This window comes from Amphiura filiformis, chromosome 11 (assembly GCF_039555335.1).
Source record: "Amphiura filiformis chromosome 11, Afil_fr2py, whole genome shotgun sequence".
In the NCBI taxonomy this organism is placed as follows: domain Eukaryota; kingdom Metazoa; phylum Echinodermata; class Ophiuroidea; order Amphilepidida; family Amphiuridae; genus Amphiura; species Amphiura filiformis.
Window position 1 is genome coordinate 388,560 of NC_092638.1, and position 26,693 is coordinate 415,252.

The following is a 26,693-nucleotide window of genomic DNA, read 5'->3' on the forward strand; positions in this document are numbered from 1 at the left end:
AGATATTCAGCCTATATAGTTGCCTCCACTTTAATGGGGCAGGGGAAAGCAATATCAAGGCACCTCCATCAAAGCTACATTGATCCAGCAGGGGCAGGCAGTGGCACTCAACTTAAATTTTGGTAGGGGTGTTCGCCGTTCGGCGCTGAGCGCCAAACTTTAGGAACTAAGAACTGATTTTCGGGGCAAAATAGGAGCTTGATGAACTCAAATTAGGGCCAAATTATAGGCTGTGGAGCCAAAAAATTTCATTTTTTTCCAAATTTGAGCTTAAAGAGCTACAATTATCAGAGTTTGAGGCTCAAAGAACTGGAGCAGATCCAAATGTGGGGCTTAAGGAACTGCCAGAGAGCCTGAAAAGGGGACCCTTGACCGCCGCATATACATGGATACCACTTTTACATGTGAGTACCCAGGTACATTGAGTACATTAGGGCTTATCTACATGTATGCACCAAACTGAACTTGATGCATTCATACATTGCCCTATAAATTTCACTTCCCTGCCAACCCAACACACCTGGATAAGAAAACATATTTTTTGCTTTTATTTACCCATGGTGTTGCTCCAAATGAAGGGTGCACACCACAAAATAAACATCCTATTGAAATACATGTAAAAATACAAGAAAGTATTTTTTGCTTTTCTACCGAAGTTGACCTCAAGGTACGCCTACTTCGTGCAACTGTGTTTTCCATTGCCACTTATGGATGCGAGTCTTGGGCTATGACCAAGAATGATAGGAAAAGAGTAGATGCTTTTGAGATGTGGTGTTACAGGAGGCTTCGACGAGTGACATGGAAAGACAGGAGAACAAATTCCTGGATCCTTGACAAGATTGGTACAAGTCTAACCATCAGAAGCGGCATAATGGAGAGAAAGCTGAAGTACTTTGGCCATATTGTCAGGAAACATGGAGGTGTAGAAAAACAGATTTTGCAAGGGGCCATGGAAGGCAAAGGAGGAAGAGGACGTCCACCAACATCTTGGACTAATGACGTGAAGCTGGTTTCTAACCAGGGAATGCAAGGTGCAACACACTTGGCATCGGATCGAGTGAGATGGCGTACTCTTGTGAAGACCACAGCAGCGCTACACAGCGCCACCTGACACAGAGAGAGAGAGACCGCATGTGACGTTATTTTGACAGTTCGGACTGGATTTCCTCCAAAATATTAAATTTTTAAAACTTAAATGTTTTTTTTTTTTTGACAGTTCGGACTGACTGGATTTCAAAAAGAATTACATTAAATAATAAATTGGTTTTTGTAAGTTCAGACAAACTTTTGAGCTACGGGCACCTGAACAGCACCACACTTAATTTTGGCTTGCACGAATGCCACCTATATACCATGTCCATGTACAGGTTTGCTGATAATTATAGTAAGAAAGTTGTATAATGTATGTGCATTGGCTGAGTTTACGAAATGTACAAAATAATGTATGTTAGAAGTCCACAAAAAAAACTTGTTTGTTTGTCTACACCCGATCCATCAAACCTTATCTTGAAATGGAAAAAAATTACTGCTTACAAACAGTGACAGCACCAGGGATTTTTTTCGGGGGGGCATTGGGGGGGGGGGAGCAAAGTGAATTAGGGGGAGGTGGGGGCAAAATCAACAAATCCTGTGCAAATTTGCTGCAAAAAGTGGAAATTTACGTAATTTTCCCCGTAGCGCCGCCACTGCTTACCAAGCCATGAAAAAGTGCTATACAAAATACTGTGTGTTATGTTATAGTGCTATCCTCAAATGAATGGTTAAGATTTGTCAGAACACAGGTAGGAAGTGTGATTTGTCACCTTGTCAAGGTACAATTCATCTATCACCTCATTTATACCGACTCAAACCTGACTAAAACACCTTGTGTGTAACTTACACATAGCTTGTAATTGATCACTCTGTTTTAAGGCAATTGTCAATGCAGTGCATTGTACATGTAAATATAATGTGAACATTTAGCTAACTGTTTTTTGCAAGGTAAATTTGTTAAAATAGTATAAATTGACTATAAAATAAAATATTGAAAAATACAATTCAAATAAAACAATTAAACAAAAAAAAACTTATATATATATGAAAACTGTAAGTCAAAGCTGGTGCTACGCCACTGTTGTTGCTAAATGCTGAAAATGCATACACACTGAAGAGTATTGGATAGCATGCTAACATTACAAAACTGTGAAATCGGAGGTCTGAACTAGCACTGGTTACGTGCCATACTGACAATCCAACTCCCTAAAACCACCGACAATCCAACTCCCTAAAACCACCGCTCATCCTGCAACAGCAGCTCGGTGCTCCCTTCGGTCGCTAATTCGAGAGGCGTCGCGGTTTGTGGAACGGGGCTAGTTCTAGTCTGAACCTCAGCTTCTGTCTATGGAGCAATTTTAAAGAAGAAAAAGAAGCCAGATGGTTTATGATCTGGGCTTTAGAGAATGATTTCTGCATCAAAATATTACCACAAATAAACACCCCTTGAAATATTGTAAGCCCAAGGCATATTATTACAAAGTATAGTGAAGTTAACATGCATTGCAAAGTCAATTTCAAAAGGTAGGTTTGTGATCAAATAGATCTTTAATCATTTTTTGTTGTTGTTGGGTGTTTTTTGCATTTTTTGCATTTTTTGGGAAAATCAGGGTACATTTTTGCTTCCAAAATTATTGTCTTTTCTTCCAGTGCTTAGGATTAGGCCTACATGTATGTAATGGTTTTTGTTTAAAAAAATGGTAATGGTTGGTGTAACAGCACCAAAAAGTGAAGACTTTTAGTGGACTTTTTGTGGAGACTTTTTGTGGATAAAAAATTACATATTTAATCCACAAGTCAAATAAAGATAGCACTGTTGTACTCGGAATATCACCAAAAAATCCACTTTGTACAAAATTAGAACTTCTCAACAAAGAATATGTTTTAAAATATTGACTGCACCCATGATGTGGGGATGTTGCTTTTATTGGTCATTAATTCTACTACCTCTTTGTTGAACATTATTTACTTCCGAGATCCATTCATACTGTCATATGTCACTTATTTTAAAATATATAAGGATATTGTTGCACATAAAGTTACAATCCACCAATTTGTGTGACAGTTATTTGTGAATCTATTGCCAATCATTCAAGCATGGTGAAAAGAATCCAAACAGAACTGTGTACTGAATTTGGGGAGGTATTTCTCACGACCTGAAAAAGTTCCACGTGGAGGCTGTGAACTTGAGCCTGTCTATATACATACAGTAGTAAATAAATATGATACATGTAATAGTCTGGGCCAGCGCCAGGTATATCAAATATGTTTGAAATATTATAGCCTGTCTAACTGTCTGTGTACAGTACACCTTTAACTTAGGCCAAAAATTAAATTATGTGATTAATTTAACCATAGAATCTATGACTTAAGGGGGTACTACACCCCTGTCCAATTTTGTGCCTATTTTGCATTTTTCTCAAAAATCATAGCGCATTGGTGACAAGTAAAATATGTATATGATAGGGGCAAGGACTACAACTACTGCACTGGAAATTTTATTTCAGCACAGACAACAGTTGTGGAGTTACAGTCAAAAATGAGGAAAACCAATATTTGATCAATAAATCAATAACTACTTGCCTTGAGTCGTTGAATTTTCAGTGCAGTACTTGTAGTCCTTGCCCTATAACATACATATCTTACTTGTCACCAATGCGCTATAATTTTTGAGAAAAATGCAAAAATAGGCACAAAATTGACCAGGGGTGTAGTACCCCCTTAACATAAACAAAAATAAAATTAGGGTAGGTAGGTAGGTAGGTCAGGATTTGATTTTTGTTTATTAATATTTTTGGGTAAAAGTCTGACTTTTTTTGAATAGTAAAAAACAGTGATCCTGAGATGGTTAAAATGAATATTTTCTTTATTTTTAACTTCAAACTGTCACAAACTACTTTGTTCCGTTTTAAAGCATTTATTATCTATAACCCCCCTTACACCTAATTCTTTTCCAAAATAAAATTTAAGCATTTATTTTTCAACTTTTTTTTTTTATTACTTATTTTTATAATACTGAATTTTGTTTTACGATTGTCTTCTGAAAAGGGGTATTAAAGGTGGGTAAAGGGTGTACATGTATGGCAGATTCAGGTAGCATTTCAAAGACCCATGCTTAAAGGAGGATTTCGTGATCCTAGCATCCTCTTTTTATGACATTTTTCAGTACATATCCACAAAAAATGTTTATTCCCAAAATTTCAGTTGATTCCGATTTTGCGTTTATGAGTTATGCATGATTATGTGTATTACACTGCTCCATAGACAATGCGTTGTAATTTCGTTCTGGTGCACCAGAGCGAAATTCAAATTTCACGATATCTTTGCAAAAGCGAATTAATCTGCAAGAAATATTTTGTACATAAACATTATGTAGCCAGAGGTTTCCAGTGATATAAAAATCTCAACTTTTTTTGAGAAAAGTGGGTGGATGAGGCTGTGGATCACGAAATGCCCCTTTAATCCCCCATCTTTTGTAACCAACTCAGTGTGTTTCACACAACACATTTATTATTTATCACACTTTCTATGCTTACTGCAGAAATAAAAATTAATTGGCTATTAAATCAATATTTATTGTACATTTAATGCTTGTACCTTTTTTTGGCTCAATTGTAATTTTCACATTTAATTGTACTCATTTTACAACTTGTTATTGTTTAAGGGGCGTATTTTTGTGCTACGTATTATTGTTATGGTGTATGGGCATTTTATCACAGAACAAGGTTTGCATATTTTTAAAATGAACAAACACAAACCCAAGTGTCAACAGTACGGTTTACATGTATGCCCAAGTGAGGGTTCAAGCTATTTTTAGAGCTTTTTAGTAATGGGGATATCCTTTGGATAAAAATAGCAAATTGGATGGTTATTAATTTTGGGGTTAAACTGAAACAATTTGATGTATTGATGTACATTTTGTAATTGATGTATTTTGCTGTGTAATCTGTAATTTTGCCACATTATCTGTGATTTTGATGACACTCACTCAAAAGTAGGATACATATGCCATGCATCAGGATAAAAGATGTGGGGAGTACTGAGGACCCTTCAAATTGTAATAAAATGGCAAATGTCCTCCTGATGTTGACACTTTTGTCATATTATCGGTACACATGTATTTTATATCACAGTGTTAAAATTGTCACAGACTCTTCAAAAATATGTTACACTTAATTTGCTTGCCTCGTGCACCTTTCGACACGCCGAAAAATATTTGCTCCTCCCTATACACATGGCAGATTTGGGGAACCCAATTTAAAACCAGAAATTGTCTAATCATGTGATGCAAGCAGAAAATGAAACAAATTTTAATGTTTTGTAACATGTTTCTACCCACTTTTAGGAAGTAATAATCTGTGCTAAAAATCAAATGCTTGTACCCCCCCCCCTTTTGGCCTGTCAAAAATATTTGGCTTAAATTCGGCAAGGGATGAAAAATTACTCATTCAGAAATTTCCACTCAGACAGAAAATGAATCATTTGTCATAAATTGATGTGTTCTTTATTGTCAGTTTTATTTTTACTCAAAATTTTGTTTTTTAACCCAAACAAAATCTGCAAAATATATTGACCCATATACTTCACTGTGTATGTACAAGTACTTGTACTTTTAAAACAGAAAATGTGAAAGAAAATTAGATCCCACCCAAAATATATAATCATGGAACTCACACACAACAAATAACCCTCAAAATATCTTGCTATAGGCAAGCACAGTTTTCAATAGGTTGACCTTTTTAAAATGATTTGCCTCAAATCTGAGTCTTATTAGAGCAAAACAAACAAGGCGTTCTTCTTGAGCATCTTCACTGTCAATTACAGATGCTGTCTTGTTTTCAGTTCACCGATGACCTATTTTTAGATTTGACACGTTATTACACTTTTACAAAGAGTTTGTTTTGTTTTGTTAAAATATGATGTCACTGAGAGAGGGAGGTATGGAGGGAGGGAAGAAGGAAGGGAGGGAATGTCAGGAAGGGTTTAGGGATAGGTTTTTTTTTAAATGTCAATTATGCTCATCACAAGAGGGGGGAGGAGTAACCTCTAGATGGTGCTAATCAGTAGATACAGTTTTATGTCATGGTATCTGCATATTAATGAGCTTATTTGCATATTTTGTCTGAAATTCCATTTTCAAACTGTGTTACCTACAAATTTACATGCAATGATGGACTGATGATTGAAGCTGGGGAGGGTAAACAACATACATAATTTATAAACCATCCTCTAAGATTGCATTAAAAAACAAAACAAGGCAAACATATTTACATGTAGGCCTAATCAGTGGTAAATCTTCATGCACTTGAAGGAAAGAAAATGTGTGAATTTGTAAACATGCCAAAAAAAAACAAAAAAAAACAAAAAACTGTTGCTGTCCGAAAATAGATTGTGTGAAAATTACTGCTTTAACAGATTGTCACTGCTGAGATGAACATGACATGATAACATCATGTCAAATACTTGATGTAGCCTAATATTTTACAGGATAAAATTTAAGATAATTCTTTTAATTGCATAATTTATAATCGAAAATGTGCATAAAAATTTTGCAAATTCTTGCCAAGTCAAAAATTCAAGCATCTTAAGAATTGCATGAATTAAACTTTGTGTATAACCTAGCTAGCTGTCGATTCAAATCGACTATGAACATGACAATACAATACAGTGCTATGCGTTTAAATACAGATTTCTTTACATGTTGTGTGGGAAATTGGGAATAGACAAAATGTCATCCAATCTTAAAGAAGACTATGATCAGTGCATTTACCTTGTCAACCCTGATACAGATATTGGCTGAATTACATGCATGGTGCGGGCATCAAACTTTCAGGGATTTACGCAGATTTTTAGGATTGAAGAAATGATAATTTGGATTAAAAACACTTTTATCTACTTTTTGTTGCTCAAGAAATGAGATATTGATCCCTGCTCACTCACTAAAATGGTGACTTGTATAAATAACAGTTTTTATCCTGCTTTTAAATTAAGGGAACTGGAATGAGCGTTTCGACAGCATTTTTTGTGGGACATGAGAGCACATCAGACCTATCGAATTGCATTCTGAATACGAAGAATGTCTTTCTGATATCAAATATTTTTCATTTTATGAAATTCACGATATAATACAAATTTTATGACAAATTATTAAAATTTGATATTTGTCACATTTTGGAGATATAACAGTCCTCGAAGTAAATTTTATAAATTTAATGACATAGTCTTAAAGTGTATGTAGCTGGGAGGAAAAGCCGACGATCAATTGAAAATTTTGACCTTTCATATTGAAGATATGGATTTTTTTCCCAAAAAGACCTAGTTTTTTTTTGGTGTTTTGGGGAAAAAATCCATATCTTCAATACGAAAGGTCAAAATTTTCAATTGGTCGTCGGCTTTTCATCCCACCCACATACACTTTAGGTAGAAATCATCAGATTTATAAAGTTTACTTGAGTACTGTTAAATATCAAAAATATCAATTTTAATGATTTGCCATAAAATGTGTATTACATTGCAATTTCAAAAATCAAAATTATTTGATATCAGAAGGCCATTCTTCGTATTCAGAATGCAATTCGATATGTCTGATGTGCTCTAATGTCCCACAATAAATACTGTCCAAACGTTCATACCCCAGCCCTTAATGGAGACAAAGAAAGAAAGACACCTAATGGTTTTGTTATTTTTCTGACAATATTGTCTACAAGAATGTAGAGAAATATATGAGTTTTATGTGGATCAAATTTAAGAAACAGAATGTATGTTTATTGCTTGTACTTTATAATACTGTGCACATTACATGTACCTGTAGTGTAATTCAATACTACTGGAAATTTTTGTGGTACAATAATCTTCGCGCTTTTTGTGCTCAACACAGCTACCGCGAAAATAAAACTCGTGAACATGTTCTTTTAATGTATAGGTCTATGTAAGAAAACTAAAAAATCGTGAAATTAAAAGCAAGCAATGTAGTTAAAAATGGGCAAAACGCAAAAAATTACACACACGAAAATTAGCACTTCCACAGTATCTCTCAAGTCTCATTCTGATCCGGCTGCTTGGTTTTAGGAAATGTGCATTGATATATCAACTTGATTGTCTTACACTAATAATCAAATTCTATCCAAATTGTTTTCAGCAACCATAAGTTTAACCCTAACACTGGACCCTGCTTTTTGGGATCGGAAGTCAAAGAAGATCCGAAAAGGTCAAGGAGAAGAAGAATTTTTGACTTGGCACCCCCGGGATTCGAACCTTTGACCCCTCGCATGCCAAGCACACGATCACGAACCGGTAGCTACACGGGTTATTGCTGCCCGGCCAGCAATTCCGTGCACATATAACACTTAGGTTGATTGCGTCATCGCAGACCCTGGGATTCATGCATGCGCAGATTTTTTCATCGTAAGATTTTGTAAGATTTTTGGGTGTTAGGGGTAGGCTACATAATTGTATGTATCTCTGTTAATGCTTGTATTTTTTATTTTCTTCTATTCATTGCAGGATAAATTAGAATCGTCACAAAATGAATACCTCCGTCAAATAAATGAGCTTCAAGATGAGCTTGCACAAATTAAAGCCATTAAAGAAGAACTTCAAAAGTACATCAGGGAATTAGAACAAAGAAATGACGACTTAGAAAGATCACAAAGGTGAGTTGACCTCAGAGAGGAGCAGGTAGTTGTTTTTTGTTTCTATCTTTGATTGAAATGTTGTTTGGCAGATCAAATGACACTTGTCTGGTGTCAATGGTTCAGGATATGTCAGATATTGGGGCTGATGACGTCCAAGAATAAACTGGATGAAAGCTTCCCCTCTCGCAATCAAATGTTGTGAGAAATATATAAGAATCGTAAAACCTATTGTTTGATGTTTGATAGGATTTATTACTGATCATTTCCATTAGGCAACAAAAAAACAGCAACCCTGTTTTACAGAACTGACCGACCCAGATTTTGAGTTTTGGGAATTTTTTTTTTTTTGTTGTTGTACATCATTTTAGCCTCCAGGAAAAAAATTGTGACCTACCAACACTACTTGAAAGTCTGTTTGCCCTTTAAAACAGGGTTTTTATTTTTGTTGTCTCACCCTTGCCCTTGTACATTAATACGCAGTTACCCACAATCTTGGAAGGTAGTCATACTCAATTTCTTGTTTATTTGTGATTTTAAAGTCTGTATTAAAAAAGTAAAGTAATCTTTGGTGTGTAAATCTTTGTGTATGATATTGAGTGGACACTATCTCCTGTTTGCTGTGTTTATAAGTTTGGCAGGTACCATTCCATTTTAAAGGATTTCTTGTTTATTATCACGTATAAGTGACTTTTGTGAGGGGTTACAATGTAGATGAAGCAAGTGTCTTGTTATAATCTTGCTATAATGGGCGATTCCAGATGAAATCCATACACCTACTTTGGAAGACATGATCTTAATCTTTCAGTTTTATGCCTGGAATATGAATTTCAAATGGGGTTACCTGAATGGGTGGCTCCTCTTGAAATCTACACCCACTGTGTGGGAGATTTAATAAGGAGATGTCTTCCATAGGGGGGTGTATGGATTTCAACTGGAATAGCCCATTGGATACTCAGGATGCTCACATTGAAGGCTTGTACAAAGCTGAGCAGGTGTTGACTGCAGCAGTTAATTTCCTGACAAGTATTAAAACTGATGGTCAATACAAGAAATGAAAAGCAACTTTGTTGTTCAACATGTGATCTCTGTAAAGAAATTGTGTTGATGAATGAATGAGTAACAAATAGGTTAACAGATTGTGTAAGGTTTTAATCTTGATCACACAGGCGCTAACACGGAACGAACGCTTCGTGTTAGCGCGCTACCACAGAGATTTCTTTGTGGTAAATCTTCCGTGTTCAGACAGGCACTAACACAAACCTACCTCGGAGGTAGAAACTTACCTCTAAGCCCGTCTGAACACGGCTATTGCTGCATTTGTCTGGGCAAAAGTTGGCATTGAATAGTTACATGTCTAATCAATCCATCATGAAAGAAGATAAAAAGAAAGAAAGAAGATAAAGGGAATAGTTACAGTTTGCCTCGGTTCCGACCCCACAGATGCGGAGAACCAGACAGGGATAACAAGCCACAGTGACGTCACCAGAATTTTTTTAAACTGTAAAATACAGGAATTTTTGTAATTTGGGTTTTTTACTGAGGGCTAGTGAGGCGGGCAAGACACCTGACTGGGAGAATTTGCCCCTCCTCCTCCATGCCCTCACCGGGGCACCGACACTGCATTATGTGACCATGGCCAAGCCAGCATATTTGTTTATGTATCGAGGCTCGGGATGATTATGCAATAGCATCACATGCTATGCTTGTGCTTAGCTTTGTTCTGTATGGTTTTGTATGGTCTAGTAGTGATAGGGTTAATGCCACTTTCTATTTTCTAAGCTTGATGTGAAACTGAGCTGCATTTATCTCATGAAACTGCTGCTGGAAGCCTTTAAAGTGATGGATCAAGCCATTGTGCTTGCTCTTATTTTGTTGAGTGCTGTTAGATATGTGGTAAAGAACCCTGAAGAACACAGGGATATAAAACAAGCATGTAATCTGTTATCTCTCTTTAATGCACATTTAATGGCAACAAACTTCACTTAGTGGTATCAGTGGTATCAGACTGATGAAGTGGTTATTCCCTGTACTCTTTATGACAAAGATTCTGACAGATAGGGTTTGTCAACTTCCTCCCATAATGCAACAGAAAAAACCCTGTTCTACGAGCTGGACGAACACAGACGTTTTGCATTTTATGTGTAAATCAGCCAGTTATTTTTTGCCAAAATGGATTGATTCTGGAATTTTTTGGAAGAAAATTCAGAAAATTTGAAAATATGTTTGGATTTTTTTTTTCACTTGCCGAAGCAGCTCTTTAGCCACTCCGCAGCTAAGCACGCATCGCATGCACCCCTCTCGAGGAACCAAACCAGTTCTAGAGTTGGCCATGTTTCACCTCAAATTTTTTTGGGCATCAGCTGTCATCATGTATTGCAATAATTCTCCTGAAATTCATGACTGATAGTACATACATGGGCAAGCAATTGAGGTGAATGCTCTCTCAGAGATATCCCAAAGTGTGATGAGCATGACTAATTAGTCATTACTAAGCCCTTATACCTGTACTCATTCAAGCTGTGAGTCGCCACCTGCTTCTCTGCAGCAATATATAATAACACTGGAAGCACCATATTTCCAAAAGTAGCCCAAAATTTAAGGATGTGTAGTGTACCATGCTTCCAAATGACCAATCAGTGTAACATGCCCAAACATCGCTAAAAAAAACCAGAAAGATGAATTATATATTTGACTTTCGCCAGGAGCATTATCATCAATTGTGATAAACCATAAAATGAAAATAAATGTTTTTTAGCATTCTACTTTCTCATGCAACATTGTCTGGAGAGTCCCCCCCCCCTTGGATTTATCCCAAATGTGAACAATCAGCCTATTTTCAGGCACATTTCATCAACTCGGCACCCCCCCATACAAAGCGATCAATGCTTTAGCTGTGTTCCATATCACCCAATTGGCAGATAAAGTGCTGCTAGTGTTAGAAATACCATGTAAACAGCAGATGAATATGACAATTAACTTTAAAGAAGCCTAGTAGTCTTCGTTAAGAAATTCCCAACACAGGTTGATGGACCTCAGGGGGACTGTGAAAAAGGTCAGTACTATAAGAAATTAGCAGTCAACAAAATGCACCTACAAGGTAAGAAATCACAGAAGTGTAAAGACTGCAATACACATTTATCACAGATTCAATCAGATGATGACTCATATTTGCCGCATAAAGGGGCTGTCATTTTCTTCAGAGGGGGTCATGAATATACTGGGGTAGTCATAAAATTTTTAGACCAAAAACAGGGGGGGGGGGGTGTAATTTTACAACACCCAAAATGGGGGGGGGACATGTATAGAATTATTAAGGGCTGGTGACTCAAAACTTCTTTACAATAATTACGATTGAAATTTTGACGCGCTCCGGGCAAGTTTTAGCCCACTCCACAGTCCGCACCTTAGTTCTGGCAATGAATAATTTGTTGAATCGGTGTGTAGGCGGAAGGGGGGGTCACTGACATATTCGTAACCCCCTTCCGAAGAAAATGACATCCCCCTAAATCAGTCATGAGATATGGATGAAAGCAGTGCGAGCGGAAGCGAGGAGCCGGGCGGGGTGAGGTGGAGAGAACATACCCAGACGTCCCCGTAAAAAGAAATAACCCCTAAAATCCAGATTGAACTCATACAAATTTAGGTTATTCCTTCATGTAATTTTACACGAAATTAGGGTTAGGGTTAGTTTAGGGTTAGGATTAGGGTTAGGATTAGGCTTAGGGCTAGGGTTAGGATTAGGGTTAGAGTTAGGATTAGCTTACACGAAATAATTACATGAAGGATCGACCAAAATTTAACCGTTTTATATTGCATCAGAGATAGTCTAGCTAAAAGGGTTGGATGGTACAGCTCAAATGACTACATGTAGTTTATAGCAAATCAAACTTCCATTTGTAAATATTCAATTCAGGCAAAGGCTACAGCACCATGAATATTGCACCACCCCTTACGACAAACAATCAAGTATAATACATGTGTTACTTCTATTTGAAAAGGAAAATGTGTGAAGGTATGTACATTTGGAAGAGGTCCCATTAAGCTGAGCATCCAAAGTGAGCATATTTAATTTTAATAACCTTAATTTAAACAATAATTATCTTTGCCCCAATTGTCACAAACAAACACACACATAGCATCAGTCACCTTTTCCTGATCCTGTAAATTACAAACTTAAATAACTTTCCAGGCTTTTTCATGTGAAAGTAATTTGATTTCCCATCCAATCCAAGGTACATCAATAATTCTACAAGAAAAGATTTACCAAACAGATGCAGCAGATTTGATTAGCCAATAAAAGCACTTTAATTTTTACATTCTTTAGTGCACAAGATATTATTGTATGTATATTGTAATCTACCTATTTATTTTTGTAAATTTTGTGAGTCCAGGGGCATAGCTGTGTGTGTGTTGGAGGGGGATGGACACTGTAAACATGCGCCAAAGAAGGTCCAAATTTATTATAAAATTTAAATAAGGACCTTTTTTTATTCAATTTTCAATGTTCAATTTAATTAGCCCGAACAAGGTGATAAAAATTTTGCAAATAAAATTAGTTTGGGGAAAGGTCCACTTTTTGGAAATTTCGTAATCGGCGGGCCTTAATAAACATCGTGGATTAGTATCAGAATATTTTATTTTTGAGATTTTTTTGTGACATCTTGCCAGAAGCATCACAAATTGTTAATTCAAGTCCTATGCTTTGTCTACTTTCTTTAACATGCAAAATATAGACAAGAGAGGTTAACTACCGTACTGACGCGAGTATAGTCCCACCCCACTTTGGGTGAATATTTTTCAAAATTGGGGGTGGGACTATACTCAATTTCAAAAAAAAAAAAAAGTTTTTATTTTTTCGGTTTTGTAGTGTCCCTGGACCTGGACCTAGACCTAAATGCTAGGATCATTCATGGTTGACCTAAAAAAATTGAATTTGAATGCATTTTGAAATCATTAATAGAGTATGACATGAATACAAATTATCAATTTTCATATTAAAAATACAAAACATCTTGAATTTTTTTAAATTTTTTTTTTTAGGTCAACCATGAATGATCCTAGCATTTAGGTCTAGGTCCTGGACACTCAAAGCCGAAAAAATAAATAACTTAACAATTTGGGGGTGGGACTTACTCGAAGGTGGGACTATACTCGCGTCAGTACGGTAATAGCACTCTTAACGTGGGTCTACTTTTTGGCGTAGTGGTAAACGCCTTACATTTCATCAGATCTGTTCTGGAGAGCCGATTTTGTTTAGTAAAATTATTGTATCTGCGTTCTGTTTGAAGCCATACATGTATATTATGTTGATGTACACATGATACCTCATACAAAATTTCAAGCTTGAAAATCAATTACTAACACACAAAACTCTATGTTACATGCATGCTCACACTTTAAAGCCAAGCAGGAAGACTTGGGCAGAATTTTGAATGATTTTGTTGTATTAAGGGATAATGTGTGCGCTCGATTTCACAAGGTGATGTTGGTGGAATGCCAAGAGGACTCAAGCAAGTCAAATAAGATGAAGTGATGCTTGAATTGGTATATGTAACATTGACATTGTATGACTGACTACCTGACCCATCAATTAATCTGTTATGTGATAATCCACCACAAATCCACCTACAAAGTCAACATTTTGTAGGCAAATTGTCCTTAAAATAAGCTTAGGGAGCGATCGTTATTTATGACAGAGGGGGACCTGAAATTTTAGTTGAACCAGGAGGGGGATTGTTAAGTTTTAAAAATGCCCATCCCCCGTGCAGAATAACGATCGGTCCCTTATGGGGACAAAAACTGGACCCAGGCCTGTTCTACAGGCCGACCAAGATTTTTTCATAAACAAACACCTGCTTTTTAGCCGTAGTAATTGATTTTGACTGAAATATTTTGAAAAAAAATTCAAAATTTAATTATTTTTTTCAAGCTTTTTGTAATTTAGCAGGGTGGTTTTTTTCATTGCTTTAAACTGTTTTTGTGGACTTTCACTTGTCACATACCTCTACTTAAATGTAAAGGTCAGGCCTGGAAAAAATGGGGAATTCGGGAATCTCATTTCCAGAAAATTTGGTAAACTGGAGGGAAATTATGCTCTTTTGGGGGATAAAGAAATACATAAGAAATGGTGGAAACTCCTGATATGTTGGAGGGATTTGTTTACATTCCTGGGAAATTTGTTTACATTCCTGGGAAATTTTTCCAGGCCTGGAAAGGGAATGCTAAAAGAAAGGGAGCGAGACAGAGAGAGAAAGAGAAAATGAGAATGGGAGGGATTAAACAAGATGAAGAGAAGAAAGGAGAGTTACATGGTTTTGTTATGCAAAAAGACTTTCTCCCAACTCAATTTGTATAAATAATAATAGTATCAATTTCATCAATACTAGAGCTGACAATGTAAAACAGTTATTTTGAATATTTTGTCTTTTGTTTTATTTTGTTATTTTTCAGAACAACAGTAGTTTCATTAGAAGATTTTGAACACAGACTAAATGCAGTAAGTATGGAATGAATATACAGGGTGTCTCAGTCAGAGTGATTCCAGACAACCATGGGCAGGGAAAACCTCCTACAATGTATGTGTCTTTGGCCCCTGAACATGTTTAAAGCAAAAACTCTTATATAACCTATTTGCAGTTTTGTTTTAAACATGTTCAAGGGCCAAAGCCACATAAGACTTGAGAGGTTTTTCCTGCCCATGGACACCATCCATGCGTCATTGTCCAGGGCATATCTGAAGTTTCCATTTTGGCTTGTCATAAGATCACACAAATTTCAAAGACCATTTAAAGATGTCACAAAAAGTAACACAGCCATTATAGATTTGGCTATAGCTTAAAATGAGCTTAATAGCAGAACTATTAATCGTGTTCACAATATTTTAACATAGAAGGAAAGGTGGTTGATATGAACATTTTGATACCCCATTCCCCTCATTTCATTCATTATTTAAAAAACAACACAGCATTATTTTGAAAGTAATAAACCCGAATTTAAAAGTTGCACTTAGAGCAATCAATGGTTATTAAATGTAAGCATTGAGGCGTGGAAAAACCCACCATTATCTTCTTGCTGAATTGAAATCAACACAACTTTTAAACTTCAAAAATACTGAGCAGTGTTGTTAATTTTCGCTGAACGGAGTATTACAATGGGCGTACTTAAACAACCTTTCTTCCTATGTTAAAATATTGTGAATACAATTAATATTTCTGAAGCTATATATATGCAAATTTGTAATGACTGTGTTACTTCTTGTTAAGTCTTTTCTTTAACTTCATAACGATACTGGGATACAATGTCTTTGTTGATTTAGAGGATGTGGCATGGACTCACTGTCCTGGTGCTAAACATTCTGAGATAACCTGTACAACTGTATGCAGTAATTCACAATTTTATGGATAAAAATTGTGTTGCCCTTTGACTTTGCATTCACTCAAGATATTGAGTTCTTCCCAATATATGTTTTCCCCAGAATAAAAGGACGTGTCTAAATCTAAACAAATGCTCAATAAAATCGCAGTGTCCACCCTGTAGTACAGGTACAGGTATTCACAATATTCATGAAGTGTAATTTCTTACTGTAGACTACTATTGGGCCAGGACATCCCCGAACCCTAATTGTTTTTGCAGATGGCAAGATATTAGTCATAGATCTGGACTGGTGTATGTGCATAATAATGATAATGAATTTCTTTCGCATAAGATGGTAACTACTTTGAATATATTGTGCATATTATACCAGTGTGCAATAGAGGGTAAATAGGGGAATTTGGCAGAGCTCATTTACCTTGATATGAGGAACATGGAATTATAGCATTCGATACAATTAATGTGCAAGACACATGTCCCATGCAATTTTCAGTGGGGGACCCAGTTGTGAGGTGTGTTTGGGGCTTCAGCCCCTAGGTTTTCTGAAAATCATACAGAATCAGCCTACATTGTATTTTGGGCACATGTCCGCCCCTGGGTGCGATGCACTTCCCCTGATAGCAGGTTTCTAGGCACGGCCCCTGATTTTAGCCAATGGAATATGGATACATGTAGAGAAGTGTGCTTTAATACCATGTTTGTGTGTCACCCATGGAACTTTTCTAGGTGTGTTATCGGACGATTCCACATGGCAGCAAGATCCGTATCAATTCACATCAATGTGCATTCCCGGGATCCGCATCAGTAATAGCAACTGTGTACCTGGCATTCTTATCCGCATCTGGGAAATGATCGCGTAGTGAGCGCATTTCTTGTAAACTTTGGATTGCAGTGTGTGTAGGGCATCATGGCACAATGTCTGGTGCGTGGGGGTGCTCATGTCATAAGTGCCATTTGCACACACAAGAGAATTTCACATGATGCAGATTTCACGGGAGATTTCACATCCAATGTGGAGTCCACCCTCTGTGCCTTGTTGTGGAATAATTTTGACCGCAGGATTATGGAATTGTGATAATTAAGTTTAATTAAACATAGCTTTAGTTTTATGAAGTTGATATGTTACATGTGGTAATATTCATGGTGTATATTGAATGCAAGAATATGATATTAAATACCTGCGTTATTAATAATGAATCGCAAAATAAAATGTCAAGGCCAGTGGCGGTGCCATCAACAATGCGGAATGGGGGAAAGTAAAGTGAATTTCAGGGGGCCCACAACTTTGCATTGTTTGCCCCAAAAGGCAAACATTTCCTGATATTTTGAGTGGGGAAGACAAGTGGGGACCTTCCTATATATTTTGGTGCAAACTAAATACAAATCTGGAAATTCTTGGCATCATCATTTCTGAAAACATCATCATACATTAAAGTGACATCAGTGGCATAGCCAACACTTTTTCAGAGGGTGGGCAAAGAGGGGCAAGCCAACTTTTAAGGGGGGAAAACTTTGACTTTGACTTTGGTCAAAAATGGGCTATATCAAAGTGGCCAGCATCCCACAGGGGGACAAGAGAGGGGCAAGACTTCTCACAAGGCCCCCCCCCCCTTTTGCTCCCCCTGGCTAATCCACTTAGTGAGATACTATTCTGATCTTAAAAATTCCAACCCATTCAACAGAAGAGATACCAAAGATACAAAAGAAAACAATTGGCCTTTTCAGTAAATCCCATAAGACTTTGCGGGTAGATCTGTGATGTGCACATTGTTACTACGCACCTCATGGTTTTAAAATGCGCACTAAACGATGTGCGCTTTGGCGTGACGTCAAATGACAACATCTCAGGTCTACTCGCAAAGGCTTATGGGATTTACCAAAAAGGTCATTTTTGCAGGTAATCAAAGGAAACCAAAAAAATCAGCGATGAAAATTTTCAGGAAATTTCTTGAAATCAGCTAGGAAATATTGTTCAGAGCTGTGCACAACTAAGAACATTTTCAGGATTTTTCAGGCATTTCTGGATTTCTTTTACAACATTTTAAAGTGGCATCGCTGCACAGTAATAGTAGAAGCAATTTTGTTTGATCAGCAGGTAGACTGCACTCTGAGTCAAACATTGATTTTAGTTACTCTAAATGTATTTTATGTGTGTAGTAGTATGTTCAGCATGTAAATAAAATCAATGGAAAACACAGTTAATGTAGGCGGAGACCTGCAACAGTATTGGCAATTTAGCGATGGGCTATATGCGTTGTGTTTGAAGCTTAAATCACAGCACCAGGTAATATCAAAGTAGTGCATTTTTATTGGATTTCAAGTGCATCCATGTAGATGTTCACAAATTGTTTTGGTGGTTTATTCTTAGTGTAAGAGAGCATGAAATACTAGGATTAGAGTTAGGGTTATGGTTAGGATTTAGGGTTACGGTAAGGGTTAGGGTAGGATTAGGGTTAGGATTAGAGCAGGGATTTGTTTGGTGTTCTCTTACACAAAGGTTTATTCTGTTAGTTTACAATTTGCAAAAGGTCTACTTTTTCCCAAAAGTATAAAAGAGTTCCAATAAATTAGGGAGGGTTTTTAAAACTTTTTTGGTCAAAAAGTCCACATTTGGGAAGAAGGTCCACTTTTCATAAAATCTCCCCCTGAAAAGATTTTTTTTTAAATTTTGAAATCTGCACCCATACCCCCACAATAAATCCTGTGTATGGGCCTGGTTGGGGGATAACAGAAAAGAAAGAATCTAGACACAGGGGTTGTGTGGATTTTAAATAGAATAGCCCAATATGTTTCAATCCCACAAATACTTTCCTTATATTTTCTAACTTGTGAATGCATTTCATTTCACAGACAATGAAATACAAGAAGTTGAACATTTCTTTGTGCCATATCTTGAAATCAATAATTATTAATGTCAAATGCTTCATTTTACATGATCGAATCACATAGGCACACAGCCTCATCTCTAGAATGTCAGCATGCCATGCATCTCATCAAAGCCATAAGGATGCATGCAACAGAGGCACACAGCCTCATCACTAGAATGACAGCATGCCATGCATCTCATGAAAGCCTGAAGGATGCATTCAACATTTTTGCCTCGTTAAATCTCTACCTAGAAAACAAGGTTAAGTGTTCTGGATTTAGATGCTCTCTTTTACGATAATATCCAACATGAAGGTAGCATCTGTGAAATCGTATTTTTTGAATTTGAGTCACGGTTTTGATTGATAAATTGCATCATTAATGCAACTCAGACATAGCTTTATGATATATTGCCTTAAGCACAGATAGCTGACTATGTGCATTTAGGATACAGGCATGCAGTAAGGATGTCTTTAAAAATGCATACTTTTATTTTGTAATCTTGTTGATAATATTTTCAGGCTATGCCAGTATTTTAAAACTCATAGCTCGACCAATAAATATGGGCTGAATCAATCCAATTTTTTATCAAACTTGTTTTGGGTGATCATCATGATTAGGGATTTACAGGCTATTTGTAAAGGAGACATAAGTTTCCTCCCTATAGCTTGCTATGTCTGGAGTACCAACCAGATTTGCTTAAATTGATAAAGTTAAGCACCGGAGGACAACGTGATTGCGGTATTCGCGGCCACAATTGCATTTTTTCCACAAAAAAAATTAATAAAAAATTGTTTAATACAAAAATTGAAGAAAAAAAAAAAGAAGTTATAGACCCTAAATTACTTCTTATTCAATAACAAGTAATTTAGGGTCCATAACATCTTTTTAAAAAAATGTGTTTTTATCGGGAAATCACCTGTTTTTGCTTTATTTGGAAAATTGTGGTGCGTTTTTTGGCTTCCAAAATCGCATTTTCCTCTGGTGCTTAGATAAAGTCTTATCAAACAAAGCTGAGGCTAGCTGCTGCTCTGATGTTGTCCAACCAGTGCCACCACAAATATTTCCAAAGTTTGGGACTCTTGTAATGTGTCACAAAAGTCTTTGAGTGACAAAATTGCAAAAAAAGGAATATATATGATTAAATTTCAGATTTTGTTGTGAAATTAATACATTTTCTTAAAGGCTTATACTAGGAAAAGAACTATTTGTGAGCATGAAAATTCAGGGAATCCATGACGCACGCGAAATTTGTGATATTTTTATGCACACAAACGTATCCTGCTTTACAGTATGTGGCACTGTGTGTATTTTTGCAGAGAAACCCCAAGCATGAATCAGTGACTAAGTAGCTGAATTGCTGCTTGGTCAGCTAGCTAGGAGCAACTCAGAGAGCAGCATATAATGATTTCATTATCCTATGCTGCTGGTGATCAGCTCGTGATCAGCTCAGCTCGGGGCAGGCAAAACAACGATTCTTATAATTACATTGTAAGTCTCAAGATACCTATTAGTGTATGACTAAGATGAGGCATTGATTTGTCCATACGCTCTGAGATAGTACAATAAAGCAACTGACTGATGCTCAGTGGCTACTTCATGGCCTTCTCAGTGGCGCAACAAGGAATTTTTTCTGGGGGGCATGGGAGGCAAAGTGAATTTCAGGGCCATCAGGGGGGCAAAATCGACAAATGTTGCGCAAAATTGCCGCACAAAGTGGAAATTTACGTCATTTTGGGTTTTTTGCCTCAAAAGGGGGATGTAAGAAAAATATTTGGGGGTAATGCCTCCCTTGTACTCCCCCCTAGCACCGCCACTGGGCCTTCTCCGGGGGGGGAGGGGGGATGGGCACTCGCATATGGGTCCTTTTCACGGTAAAGGGTGTAACTTTGGATTTTAACATTTTAATCCGTAGTGTTCTAATAAAGCCACAGAATTCCATGATTTTTGGCCACATAAGTCATCTAGTTAGCAGCTACCTTGGGTAGCATAATCAGCTTTGGGAGTTACTGCGTTCAGTTTTAGCAGGCTTAAATGTACTTAATATTGCCATTTTGAAAAACTATAAAAACAGTAACATTTTTGTAAAACCCTGTGTTTTCTTCAGTTAGTTCATGGATAATTTTTCTTATCCTGAAAGTACAGTCATATGTTCAGTAAACACTGCCACATTAGATTTAATTGTGAACAGCCCTGTATTTTTGAGAACCGGACTTGATATTTGTTGTTTCAGAGGCTTCATTTTCCGTTAACAATTGTTAACAAACTTTGTGGGTGTAGCTTTGGTTCATAATTCTTGGTTATTTCTTCACTTCTTCTTGATTCATAACAGTTGTTATCTTAACTTGAAATGGGTAACAAAAATTAGTCGATTTGCAAGCTTTTAAAATTTTTATAAAATCTTGACTTCAAAGAGCCGTTTTTCCGTTAACTTTTTTGAAGCCTCCGAAACAAACTGTTCAGCAAGCTTGTGCAAATATAAATAAAAGAGCTCATCCAATCTATTTATCAAAATGTAACAAAGTAGATCCTCAAGTCACATGTTTTTAAATCGTGGAGATATATATCACCGTTTGAAAATGGGACCCAATACAAACTTTCCGTTAACAATTGAAGCCTCCGAAACAAATGAAGCCTCCGAAACAACAATAAGATTAATTATCATCTATGCATATCTAAATTGGTGTGTTTCATACTGATATCTGCATTGTAATTATTACTTGATATGTGCAGAATGTCATAAATTAAAAAAAAATTGACATTATGGTTAATGTTTGAAAAATATACTGATACCCAAAAAAGCCTGTTTCGGAGGCTTCACATGCAAAAAACACCATACTTAACAAATGGGTGAAAAAATTAACATGTGATAAATCTACAATATCTCCCGCATAGAATCATTGATTCAATACACACAAGAAAATAATAGCTTAGATGATCCCAACACTGTTGTTTTCAAAAAAACTACTTCTGCAATGTTTAACAATTGTTAACATGAAGCCTCCGAAACAAAAAAAAATGACTTGCTGTGATAATTTAATTTTTGTCACAACTGAAATTCAATACTTAGAAGCAAAGCATGAAAATTGTAATTGTGATATTTTTTACCTATTTTTTATGTCAACTTATAGTAGTTAGCCAAATATTTTACTTTTATGATCACCTGTGTTGTTAACTGAAGCCTCCGAAACACAAATCGCTTGAATTGCCCTTTCTAAAAAATAACTCCAATTTCTGTGAAACTTGGCTGGGAGGTTCCTTTCATCAAGTAGTATTTGTACATGAAGTTAGACATTCAAATTATTTTAGGAACCCAATTAAAACTTAAAAAATATGTTTAAGGTTTGGAAATTTCCATTGTAAATGACACTTGATGTTAAAATTTTCAAAACTGCAATTACAAACATAGCAAAACATGGTATAAAATTTAACTTATATCTGTTGACTTACTTTGGAATGGGATTTCACATGTATTCCAGCTTTCATGTCATAATTTTCTGAGGTTATGTAAAATACATTTTTTCTTAGATTTTAACCAAAATGTTATGGAAATGTCAAATTTTTTATTAGAAATCCAAAGGTTTAAGCCTTGAAACATTATTTTACTGGAATTTAAGTTGCTTCTATGCATGATTTCAGTAAACAGAAACATATTTAAGTGGTTTGAAATTTTGACCCTAAAATCAAAAGTTACACCCTTTACTGTGAAAATGACCATATAGGCTCTACTTTAAGACCCACATTTGGATCAGCTCCAGTTCTTCGAGCTTCAAATTCTGACAATTGTAGCTCTTTAAGCTCAAATTAGGAAAAAATTGTGAATTTTTCAGCTCCACAGCCTATAATTTGGCCCTAATTTCAGTTCATCAAGCCCTATTTTGCAAGAATGTGTGTTCAGGGTGAGCTGCACACCCCTACCAAAATTTTGGTTGAGTGCCCCCCGGGCTTCATGGTGGATTGCATTTCATTCGCTATTCGAGGAGCAACACAGTCTGCATACTGGGCCATTTCTATGCAATAGCTCTCTTGGCAACTTGCATTTCTGTTCTCGTTTTTAGAAAATATACCTATAAAACATAATACCGGTGGATATTCATACGTAGTGGTAGATAGAATAATTAAAGAGTTTAACTTCAAAGCAACACTATTTTTCGTTCACCTGGAACACTTTATGTTGACTAGTGTCTTCAGCATATGGTAATGTGGTGATGATATCTGGTCTACAATCGTGATATTAATTAGCCCCTCAATATAAAACAGTCAACAATAATAGAGCAATTACATTATCATTGCCCCTTTACAGAAAGTTGATGATCAGCATGGCCAAACACCCTGGCCAAACACATTCCTATGACCCTACAAACCAAGCACCAAATATTTAATTTACTTTATCTACCTGGATGATTCAGAATATTCACAAGTATTATTTATGGATGAGATTTGCTTCACACAAAATACTTATCAACCTATAATGTAGAATTATTATCCTAGTATTTCGCTCTTCTATCTTCTTCTCTCACTCCTTCTCTCCTTTCCCCCATCTATCTCTCCCTTCCCCATCTCTATCTCTCCTCACTCTCTCCTTGCACTTTCTTGTTCTCGCTCCCTCTCTTTCACTATTAGTTATAAATTGCTCTTTCTCCCACTCTTTCATTCTCCTCTCCTCTCTTTTCTTTTCACCTTCTCATATTTCCCCAATCCTTTCATCCCTCCTTAAAACCATCTTTTATTTCCTGTTCCAGGTGAACACCAATTATCCCTGCTCATATTTCCCCATCCTTTTGCCCCTCATGAAAACCAACCATCTTGTTTCCTGTTCCAGGTGGACATCATTTAGCCACCAGCAATTCTCATTACACTATTGACCACAATAGCCTCATCCCAATGGCATAGTCCAATAACCTCAGTTACATAATCATAGTGCAAAATTTGACCTGAAGTTGCAGGGTATGTGATTTTGTACCCACATTTTTAAAGGTCATTCAATGAATGTACAAATGTATGGGGGTTTAAGAACTGTGCCCCTAATAGATGAGCATGTTGTGTATCCTAGTATTAGCTACAGTTAGTTATTTTGATCTTTTCTCTTCCTTTTCCTACAGGCCATAGAAAGAAATGCCTTCTTAGAGAATGAGTTGGATGAAAAGGAGACACTGGAGGTCACTGTACAGAGACTTAAAGATGAAGCACGAGGTATGTATGTTGTTGGTGAATCATCACCACATGGTATTCAGGATGCACACCACTATATTAATATCCCATTGAGATGTTTAGGAGCCTCATTTATTAGCCTTTGAAATACAAAATTGGTTTGTTTTGCTTGCTACCTCATGTGACAGTATTTGAATGTTTGGACTGTGTCTTGGTGTAGGTTATTCATCCAGTTGGTAAAACAAAAGTACAAAAATTAATTCAACTACTGGAACTAAAGTTTCGTTAACACAACGTTTTGACTGAAACCATCTGACATCATCAGGTGATTGTTTCAGGTCATTTGTTCAGGTGAGATATAATTTCTGTACTTTTATTTCGACTGTACTCTCTTATAGTATTGAAAAAAGTTCTTTGGTGTACCCTCTGGCTCGTAACCAGCAATCATTTTGGGAAGGGCAGCTTTTTAGCAAAAATTACATTTTTGGGGCAATTTTTTATTTTTAAAGCGAATTTTTTTGGGAAACCACCCCCACCCCTGGATACAGGCCTGGGTACCTTTCATTACATACATACATACATACATTGAAGCATTTATATAGCGCTACATACATAAAGAGCGCAGCGCATATGACAAAAATTACAAAATAACATGGCAAAAGATGAAACCAGATTAATTAAATACAAAAGAACATAAAAATTATGACCACTGTGGAACAAACTATTCATAAGCAGCAAATAAGTAAGTTTTAGACCCTTTTTGAAACCAGACAATGTATTTGATTCCCTGATGGTAGTGGGCAGATTGTTCCAAATATGTGGTGCTGAATGAACAAAAGACCTGTTTGTAGCAGTTTTCAGCAATTGCATGCTACCATGATTGCATCAATTACTACTACAATCATGAGATTAACAGGTAACATGAAGAAGCTTAGTCTGATGTTTGGCATATTTTATATTCCTTGGATTTTTGTATCAGTCAAGTGGTCAAAAGGTGAAAAATGATACATGTTTCTGTGGAGAGGCGGTCATTTACCCCAGTTTGTTCACCTATTTTCTTTTATAGAAATAGAGTCTATTGATGAAGTTTGTAATTCCGACAATTTGTGACTGTTTGAGTGTTTTGTGTTTTAAAGCGTAATATCATTTAACTACATGAACATTGAGGTACCAAGGTGTTCCTTAGTTAAATAAGAAAAAAGTATCAAACTCAAGCTAACATTCTTGTACCATCATTCCATATCCACTCCCTAACAAAATCAAAATGTATCTTGTGCACATGGAACTGTTAAGGGCTGTGCAATAATTATACGCCCCGTGGCCTGCCAAAAATCGCTTCCCCCCCCCCCTTCTTGGCCTGCCAAAAAATCTTTGCCCTCTCCTTGCACATGCCAAAATTTGCCAACCTTAAATGGTCTAGATGTTTCCGTTCTGTTTTCCTAAGCCTTTTTAGAGTGTTTTATTTAAAAGGTGCCCAATGAATGTGTGCCAAAACTTGCTTGCCCCTCCCCCTTCTCTTGGCTTGCCAAAAATGCTTGCCCCCCCATTTTTACCCTCCCACCAGGGCTCATAATAATGTACAGCCCCTTATGTATTGAAACTGAAGCAAAACCTCCATGTCTGCAGAGAAGAGAACATTCCAAGTGTGTCCCTGCCTTCTCATTGCTCAAGTATCACACAGCCATATGGCTAGCCTGAAGTAGCATATGATATAATGATGCCAATGTGACAGGTAGAATGGTATACACCAATTTAATTGAAGATTTAACATCAATGCTAACGGTATCAATACCAACCATACACACCCTATAGGCACAGCAGTACTAAGTGTGCAGTTACAGTAGCCAATTAAGATGGGTATTAGTGATTGCAGACTTGTCTGGTCTAGGCAATAGATATAACAGTAGGAGAGATAGAGAGATTACTGCAAATTGTAGAAATTCATTTGTGTCTGTCATATTGGGGTTGTCTTGGTGGGGTTGCAACATACATGTAGCACTCAGCATAATATGAAAGAAGAATGATATCTTGGAAGAATTTGTGAAATAAATGTGTTTTTGACATTCTTAGAGTGTTCTTAGTATTATTGAAGTATTACAAGTTAGCAAACTTTTATCTTATTCAGTTTACAATGTTCATTTTTCAAAACCATAGTAGTTAAATTGAAGTAACCTGACAGTTTTGAATGTTGTCGTTGACATTCTTCCTTAGAACTTCTTCAGCATTTTACATTGTCTTGATTGTAGCATTTGTTTTGGGGTTTATTTTTGTTTATTGTTTTCATTTTGTCTTTCAGTGATACCAGAACAACTACTACCACACTTGTTGTTGTTGTTGTTTTTTTAATTAAAATTCCAAAATATTTCTAATTTGAGAAATTAAGAATTAACTTCAATCAATCAATCAATTAGTCAATCAATCAATCAATCAATTGATCGATCGATCAGTCAATCAATCAATAAACAATTAATGACAATGCTTTTCAGTCAGTCAGTATTGCCGTTTTTCACTTCATCATTTATTTTTACATGATTTCAATTTGCAGCATGCTGTTTTGTACAAATCAACAAGAAATAGGGATTTATGATAGTTTTAATCATAGTTTTCATTTCCTCTTTCCTCTTTCATTTCCTATCCATC

The 26,693-nt window shown here is 36.3% G+C and overlaps 1 protein-coding gene across 1 annotated transcript in view; it reads left to right on the plus strand.

Moving 5' to 3' along the window:
• LOC140164178 (nuclear distribution protein nudE-like 1) overlaps positions 1 to 26,693 on the plus strand; it is a 66,005-nt gene that overhangs the window by 20,158 nt on the left and 19,154 nt on the right. Inside the window, exons 3-5 of the mRNA XM_072187420.1 lie at positions 8,536 to 8,684; positions 15,117 to 15,162; positions 24,005 to 24,095. Of these exons, the coding sequence (XP_072043521.1) occupies positions 8,536 to 8,684; positions 15,117 to 15,162; positions 24,005 to 24,095 (286 nt within the window). The remainder of the gene's footprint in view (positions 1 to 8,535; positions 8,685 to 15,116; positions 15,163 to 24,004; positions 24,096 to 26,693) is intronic.